Source organism: Salvelinus fontinalis, chromosome 4 (assembly GCF_029448725.1).
Source record: "Salvelinus fontinalis isolate EN_2023a chromosome 4, ASM2944872v1, whole genome shotgun sequence".
Classification (NCBI taxonomy): Eukaryota; Metazoa; Chordata; class Actinopteri; order Salmoniformes; family Salmonidae; genus Salvelinus; species Salvelinus fontinalis.
The window spans coordinates 73,237,838-73,247,106 of NC_074668.1; the positions used below are offsets into that span (position 1 = coordinate 73,237,838).

A 9,269-nucleotide genomic window follows, 5' to 3' on the forward strand; every position below is an offset into this window, starting at 1 on the left:
TTCATGTAAGCTCGCGAGATCAGGCGGCTTGCAAGGCTATGTTAGGTTGGATGCTTCCGTTTTTCTATCAACGAAGAAATGCAATGATTCTGTTATTTTAATTTCAACTAACTTATTTCTGTACGTTCAACAGTGATAAAACTGCACCTGCTTAGTTTTAACAGATACTATGAGGAGACACAATGCAAATTGTTTCATCAATGTGAGAAGATCATGAATTGAAACTGGAGGTGTCATAAAAATATGCACCCCCCCTCCACAACATGAACAACATTTTCACATAACCATCCCCTTGTACTGTAAAAAAATCTATGTGCACCCCCCCTTAATAAAATGATCTTTAAAACAATAATTACCACCACAAATAACAATAACTGTAGTAATCCTGTGTTGATAAATGTGTATATCGACTTGCCCACTTCAGCATGGTATTGTGGCACAGTCAATGCCACGCAGGGCAACAGGCCAGAAGGTTGAGGGTTCACCGACCACCACAGATGAGCTCTCGCTCCCTGCCTGTTTCATTACACTACGATCAGAGCCGGCTGCAGACAATGATCAGCTAGGGGGAAATCAGATATTCAACATTTTGATGCTATATTTATAATTATTATAAATATATGCAACGATTTTCCACTAACAAGTTTCTGTGCCAATGCACCACACACAACCCATGAGCAATACATAATTGCATACCTAGTACCAACTTTGAGAGCTTCATCATGGCTTGGAGGCTGGAATTATATTAGAGTGGAGTGGATGAACGTGCGCAGGTAGCTTACAGGATACTTTTCAAGTAGCCTAATCAGATGAAAACATTGTGACTAGTTGTGTTTATGCCAACCATAAAAGGTAATACATTTTAAAAGCGAAATAACAAATATTTATGCTACTTTGACACGTTAGGTTGTAGGTCAAGGAATAGCCGCTTGAATGGGGAAATAGGCAGAACGTGTGTTGAGCTTTGCTGAATAACCGGGCCTGCTGGGAGCATAGGCCTATGTCTTCACGCTATATAGAACGACTTGGGAGAATGATGATCGGCAACAGACAGCACATCAGTATCAAAGTAAAAATACAGCCAGACTGTCCTGTACTGGGCCTTTCTAGACCTTATAATCTGTCCAGAGTAGACCCACAACTGATCCAAATGGAATGAAACAGGCAAATCACAGGGCTTTTGCACTGTTATTGAAATGACATTTTCACTGCAGTTTACAGCCTAGCGTAGAATTGTACTCACTTGAAAACAATAATGCAAATATGAATTGCATTGTGGTGTTGTAAGCTGGTCTAGGTAGGATAATTATATTGTCCCTAAGGCCATACACATGTAATTAACTGTATAACAGATCTATTTATTTATAAAGTGAGGCAAGGCAGCGATTAAAAAGAAAATCCTAATAAAATAATCTAATTAAAGTTGTACCCTTTGAAATAATACCAAACAACCTTTGTAGAACACCTAGGGACCTCACAAAGTGATTTCAGCCTTTTGGTTTTGTAGCGAACGGTGGGGCAGGAAATACAACTCGGATCACTGGCGTGAAAGACAAACACCCTACGCATCATGCCAATAGGGTTAACCCACATGCTGGGAATTGTAACGTGGCTCATATAGCAAGGTTTTCTTCACTGCCCCCTCCCTGTGCTTCGACTACTCAACCCCCTAGCACGTCCGAGCCGTTGGCCGCACGGCCACCATCCCACTTCTGAGACCAGTGTACCAAACGGCAGGACAAGGAAGCGAAACCAGGTCACTGGCATGAACACCCTATGCATCATGCCAATAGGGTTAACTCACTTGGTAGGAATAGTATCATTTAGCAGTATCTCTTATCCCGAGCAACTTACAGGAGCAATTAGGGTTAAGTGCCTTGCTCAAAGGCACATCAACAGATTTTTCACCTAGCCGGCTCGAGATTCGAACCAGCAACCTTTCAGTTACCGGCTCAACGCTCTTAACTGCAAGGCTAACTGCCACTCTCATCACGGCTCATATACTGAGGATTGTGAGAGTATAATGGTTTTGAAATGACAGTCTCAGGAACCAGGGTTTGAGTCCCAGTCAGGGTTCCTCCCTAATCCACTATATTGGTGTCAGGTGTTGGAAAGCACCATTGAAAGCATGTCCCAGACGAGTTTTAGTCACAGTACATTTGTGTTAGGCTAGCAGTGTTTCTGTCAGGTTTCTGTACTGCACATGAGATGGCAGAGTATACAAAACAAATGTGCACCTGATTGATACAAATATTAACGATATCATTCTGCGAGGTAGGCCTACTTTGCATTCAGCATTTAATTGGGAAAGTTTTTTTTAAAATAAGTTGTGTTAAGTTGGCTGGATGTCCTTTGGGTGGTGGACCATTCTTGATACACACGGGAAACTGTTGAGCGTGAAAAACCCAGCAGGGTTGCAGTTCTTGACACAGTCAAACCGGTGCGCCTGACACATACTACCCTCTGAATGGCACACATACACAATCCATGTCTCAATCGTCTCAAGGCTTTAAAATCATTCTTTAACATTTCTCCTCCCTTTCATCTATATTGATTTAAGTGGATTTAACAGATGACATCAATAAGGGATCATAGTTTTCACCCCGGTTTACCTGGTCAGTCTATGTCATGGAAAGAGCAGGTGTTCCTAATGTTTTGTACAATCAGTATCTCTCTTACTTTTAGAAGTGTTTACTTCAGGCTGACTAATAACATCTATTGAGTTGCAATGCCCGATAATTGAATATCCAAATCAAATGATCTACAAAATGGATTTTGCAGCAACACAATTTGAAAGGAACGCTACAGCTACGTTTTTTATTTTCATTGTTTGCGAATCACAAATTATTATTTTGATTCCCATGATTCGATTCACTGCAATTTAACCAAACCTCAACTACTACAATGGCGAAGCACATCATTCAATTCGTCAAAAATAATCATTTAAAATGAATAGTTTCATATGAATTAAATGAATCACAATTAATTTTTTTCTATTCTGAGAAATGTGAAGAGGGACGTCTGTTATATAGTCAATTAAATCTGTAGGGCCTAAACAAGATCAATAGGGGATATTATTTAACAGCGTGTCTCATGGCTTTACTGTTCTTTCATGCGCAATGATGCACCTGGCCTCTCCGCTGACTATCAGCTATCCCTCTAAGTTCTTGTGGATTTCTGTAGAAAATTGGTGCAGATTTCAATGACTTGATGTGTGGTATGATTGCTAGTTAACCTATTGCAGATCTGGACAAACGATCCACCTACCACTATTGTCACTATGGATAGAGGACAGGACAGAGTTGACTGTATAGTAAGTGTGCAGAAAAACGTAGTGCATAAGGGAAGTACCAAGAAACCTTGATAGTGGGGGGTGCATGCAAGAAGATGAGGAAATGTGGCTATATGGAAGAAATTATATAGTAAAACCTGCAAAATGGGGAATGTAAACCACAGAAAAAATGCACTACCTCCCCTGTGCCCAATAAAAAAAATCACACAACACTCCTACCCCAGTAACCTCCCACCCCAGTAACCTCCCACCCCAGTAACCTCCCACCCCAGAAACCTCGCACCCCAGTAACCTCCCACCCCAGTAACCTCCCACCCCAGAAACCTCCCACCCCAGAAACCTCGCACCCCAGTAACCTCGCACCCCAGTAACCTCCCACCCCAGTAACCTCCCACCCCAGTAACCTCCCACCCCAGTAACCTCCCACCCCAGAAACCTCCCACCCCAGTAACCTCCCACCCCAGTAACCTCCCACCCCAGTAACCTCCCACCCCCAGTTACCTCCCACCCCAGTAACCTCCCACCCCAGTAACCTCCCACCCCAGAAACCTCGAACCCCAGAAACATCGCACCCCAGTAACCTCGCACCCCAGTAACCTCCCACCCCCAGTAACCTCCCACCCCCAGTAACCTCCCACCCCCAGTAACCTCCCACCCCCAGTAACCTCCCACCCCAGTAACCTCCCACCCCAGTAACCTCCCACCCCAGTAACCTCCCACCCCAGTAACCTCCCACCCCAGTAACCTCCCACCCCAGAAACCTCCCACCCCAGTAAATTGCGAACTGTCCCTTATCAAGAGAAAAGAGACACCAACCACTATAAAGGTGATTTAAACGTTATGATAAGATGACCTCACCCCCACTCATCCATGTTCAGAGTATACATGCATGCACACACTCTCACATGCAAAACCTTACATTCACACTTAATGTGCACACTGCTGCATTGATGTGCTGCTGAAAACAAAAAGGAAAAGAGTGAGATTGAATTTAATCCCTAAAATGCTGTCTTGTTCACACCGTCACATCTCTGTCCTTATTAACCAATTGTTGTAGAACACTAAAACAAAATGCACTCCTTCATTCTCCTACACAAGACTCTCGGACAGTTTGACATGACAAACACATTGAGAGGGATCTTCAGTTCCTGTCCCCTCGGGGACACTAAGATTAAGATCCATCCTCAGAAGAGGTCTCAAAGGTCATAAGGTAAACGCCAACCCAACAGCGGGTTGGGAGAAGCGCTACTGTGCCTCATCTGCCCACGCCTACCCCGGTGACTCATTATGCATCGCCCTGGCACCGTCTCCTACACCCCCTCACATGCACGACAGAGCCCGCTTCGCCTGCTGGGTGTACCCCTGTCTTTCGGAGCATGGTCTGTTCTCTGTTCTAGGCCAAATGCAAGGGAGGAGGAGGGCAGGGAGGAAAGAACGGTGAAAAGGGGTACATAGGGATTGGGCTGTTGCAGAATACACACAAACACACACACATGGAATGTCACACACACATAGATATCTATAGAAACACAGGAACATACGAGTATAGTCTCACAAAAATAGTTACACACATATTTGGCATATAGACATAGACGTGTGCACCCACACCCACACACAGACACACACACACACACACGAATGCAAGGACATACTTCCATTGCCCTACTAACATGTGGAACTACAACAAATCCAGATGTTCCCAAAATCATAAATGTGCAAATAATATAGTTTTGCATGAAAGCACAACAAAAAGTAAGCTCACCTTTTTGTTATGAATCATTCAAATTGAGGATGAAATGCATCACTTCAGTTTTAATAAAATGTGTAATCATAATGTACAATGTACACATGTATGCTACTGGCATTGTACTAAGCTTTACATCAATGACATAAATGATAGATTGATATTGAAAATAATTATGGAATGTAAATACATACCCAGGAGGCTTGATCCATGGCAAATAACGTTGACTCTTACCTCAACTATACCTTTCATTTTGTTTATTCAATTTTTTTACGTGAAATGGTATTTAGTTCAAATAAATATTGAACAGTGAAACAAAGTCTAATAAGTAATGAGACTGTCTGTCTTACACCTTTCTTTCTTTTTAAAGAAAAAATGAATAAATTTGTAGTAATACTATTACTAGTGACCTGTAAAGATGCTCACAGAAATGTTAAGGTGCATCCCTTCCAAATTGACTTTATCTCTAACAAAAATACAACGTGTATCTATTTTTAAAGTAAAATTGTGTTCCACATTTAAGATGTTGTTTGAGGTTTTGAACGAGGCTCATATTAGACAGGGTTGCTACCTAGCCAAACAAATTGTTACTGATGTGATTATCTGGCATTAGTCATGCCTCCTTCCATCTGCACAGATGAAGACAAATCCCACAGACTAGAACAACTTCAGGAAAATTTGATGAAAACGGATGGATAGCAATTCATATATAGCGTACTTTAAGTCCATCCCCCAAATGTAACTCCTTGTGTCTATTCCCATTCACATGAACTACTCTGGATTTGTTTGTGAAATTCACATTCAATCATTATCTCAGGTCTATGTCAAGAGAAAACGGAGAAGCTTAATGAAAGGCCGATTACATACATTTATTGCATTTCATTTAATTGTAAGAAATGGAGAAAAAAATGAGCACATATGAACATCACATAATATGGTTAGTGAGGGAAATAATTTTGCACAGCAAAATATATAAGAGGAAAGTTTAATTAACATATGTATTAAAGATTTATTGATGAATGGTATCTCCCCATTTTGTACAAGCAGGGTGTCAATCCCTGTCTATTTAACAATGTCCAGACATTATTGATTATAATAATATTATTGCCTTGGAAATAATGAGTTTGTTTGAGCCAAAAAATAATCTAGTACTGATTGACAACAAACTACTAAAATTAAGTTATCCAGCAATGTCAAAAGGTATCTATCTGCGTTTTTGAATTAGCTTAATCGAGTAACCATTCTGTGATATATTGCAGACTACATTTTAGTGCAATTCAGTCCAAAATACATTATCAAAATGCATGATTCACGCAGACTTAGGGCTGAAGTTTCTACTCATTTAATACTTTGGTTTAAAATACAGTGAGTGGTAGGTGAAGACAAACACTACTACAGCTGTCAAACTACTGCTTGAACTGCAAGAACATGCTGCACAAAGCGCTGCTTATGCATGGAAACAATACTGTTCAATTGTATCAACTGAAGACGCCCCAACCTCTCCTACCAATGACAGGAAAACAATTTAGTGCACAGGACTTTATGAAACCTACAGCTAAATGATCCTAATCATCTACATCACATTCTTTTTTAAATGTCAACTAGCACATCCATGTTTTCCTTTAGATTCACAGAGTATAACAACTACTGTAGGTCTACAAATACTTCAATTATAATCCAGAGCATTCCACAGTTGTTAAATGCACAAGGATGGGGTATTTATTTTTTTAAATACACAAACTGCTTTTAAGCAACATACAGTTTAGTCCCATATAGGGATAGATAATTCATTTTAGAATAGTTGAGGTCCTTTTTTGCTGCCTCGCTACATGGATACCGCCGACCATCTTCCATCAGGAATGCGTCATACTGTATAGAAATGGGCGCTTAGTCGTATCATTCAACACAGTTGAAATGCACTTACACGGGAAGGGGGGTGGTATAAGAGTCCTTGTCACTTTTTTGTTGCTGTCCCAAAAAAGTGATTAGGTCATAAAACAAGTATGAATGCCATGCTGGAGTCATCCGATAAAAGTACATTTTCAAGCACAAAAAGAAAAGAAAACCCGTACATGTCCAGCATGCAGGCCAGTTCAATAACATATCTATTTTAGAATAATGGATATTGTTTCTTATGAGTAATATAGTCTGTTTGTTGCTTAACACAAAATAGCAAGCATAACGCATGAGATGAGGTGGGGTAAAATGGCAGGCTCGCAGTCCTCCGAGTTTGGCAGAACAACAAAAACAGAAAGGGGAAAAGGCCAAAAACGTCTTCTTACTGTAGATGGATGCAGTTTTTGACCGGTATTTGTACACGGATTTCAAAGTCGAAAGGTGAAAAAAGGCAAGTCGACGAACTTCCAAGGGGTATACTTAGTGCTTGCATGCACACATAGTATACAGCAACATTGTAAAGTTAAAACAACTTCGAAAAATAATAAATGATAGTTCATATTCAAAACACTGCAAGTCAAATGAACAATGATGAAAAAGAGCTTGACAAAAATATGCATCAAATAATAAGTATGGTAGCAAAAAAAAATGATGGCAGGTTTAAGTTTCTACTCCAAAATGAAGGGCAATTATGACAAAGTTCCATCTTTCTATTGCAAGCCCCAAAACTTAAAACCGTTATTTGACAGACTGAGTAAACCCCTGTTGTCAAAAAAAAATGTAACCGAAAAAAATGTTTGCAAATTAGTTTTCTTGGTCTAGTAAGCCCCATTACAAAAAAAAATCACAATGAAAACTTTTTAATGAGGGAACTGACAAACTCAGTTTTCATGATAATGTCGAGACTCACATGAAAAACTCCGGGGAGGAAGGGTTGTTGTCACTGCTGGATCCATTTTCTCTGAAGCCGTTGCTGATGAGCTTCTCATATTTTTCTTTGTATGCGTCCCTCTCCCTGGCCAGCCTGGAGATCTCCGCCTTGAGGTGGTCAACTTGCTGGACGAGCTGCGTCTTCTCGCCCTCCAGGACGTGCCGCTGCTGCACCCGCTTGTAGCGGCAGGACTGCGCATAGCCTCTGTTCTTTAGGGTCCTCCTCTTCTGTTTCAGCCGGATCACTTCTTCCTTGCTGACTCCCCGTAGCTGCCGGTTGAGCTCCCGCACCGACATGCCCACCAGCTGGTCGTCCGAAAACCGGTCGTCCAAATGTCCCATGTGTGGGTGGTTTCCTCCGGAGCTGCCGTTGGACGAGACCCCAGGTGATTGGTGATGGTGGCCGCCGTTGTGGTGGTGATGGTGGTGGTGGGGCCCCCCGTTCTGGGCTGCTGCGGCGGCGATAACTGCGGACACCACCGCCGCGGCTGAGCCCATCTCTTCCCCGCCCATGGTGCCTCCTCCTCCGGCTCCGCCGGCAAACTGCTGCCCTCTAGGATAGCCATCGAAGGACTGGAGCTGGTGACTGCTGTTGATCAGCGCCTCAACTGCGTCTTCGGGGCTGAAGCCCAGCGCCTCCGGATTCAACTGCGGTTGATAACCGGACATCCAGTAGAAATCCTCCAAGTGTGCCTTCTGTTCGCTCCCCGACCCCGGACTGGGCGACGAGAAGCTTGGAGAAGGGGGCACCGAGCTGCAAGGCGTGCTCATCGGGGTGGAAGACAAGGATCCCCCGGCGATAAGGCGGCTGCACTGGCTGATGTTGCGATCAGGCTCCACCGGCTCCTTTTTCACTTCAAACTTCATCAGATCGAAGTCATTAACATATTCCATGGCCAGGGGACTGGTGGGCAGGTCGGAGTTGCTCATTGCCAGTTCTGATGCCATCCTCTTGCTGCCGACAGTCCTCCAAAGGGGGTGAAGAGCAGCTGTCAAACTGGGTTGGTTTGGAAGAACGTGAGCCAGTTTGCTTTTTAAGCGTATTTGTCTTAAAGTGAAAAAATAGGTTTTCAATGTCCTTTTTGCAGCGACGTGTTCCCAACTGTAAATTAATAGTTTTCTTTTCAGAGTCTATTGCACAGACGCACCAGAGCCGTGCACGCGAGTTGCGGAGTCCTCTTTCAGCATGAGAAATTCTGCGAATTTGTATTTTTAACATTTAACACATTACTGTTTCTTCATGGATAGGCCTACATTGCGTAAAGCGGAGAGGGTGAAATGTCGAAGGAGAGGGGTAAATGTAGCCTCGCACGTAAAATGCCTCTGACTTGTAGGCGATTTTTTAGAAGGATCACACAGCAGATGAGTTTAAAAGCATTGCAGAGTTTTATAGCCGCCCTGACGTCA

At 42.6% G+C, this 9,269-nt stretch overlaps 1 protein-coding gene across 1 annotated transcript in view; it reads right to left on the minus strand.

Annotated features, from left to right (window-relative positions):
- Positions 1-8,989, minus strand: part of LOC129854355 (transcription factor Maf-like) — a 118,666-nt gene extending 109,677 nt beyond the window's left edge. Inside the window, exon 1 of the mRNA XM_055921297.1 lies at positions 7,843-8,989. Coding sequence (XP_055777272.1) covers positions 7,843-8,810 — 968 coding nt within the window. The 5' untranslated portion in view covers positions 8,811-8,989. The remainder of the gene's footprint in view (positions 1-7,842) is intronic.
- Positions 8,990-9,269: the final 280 nt, after the last annotated feature.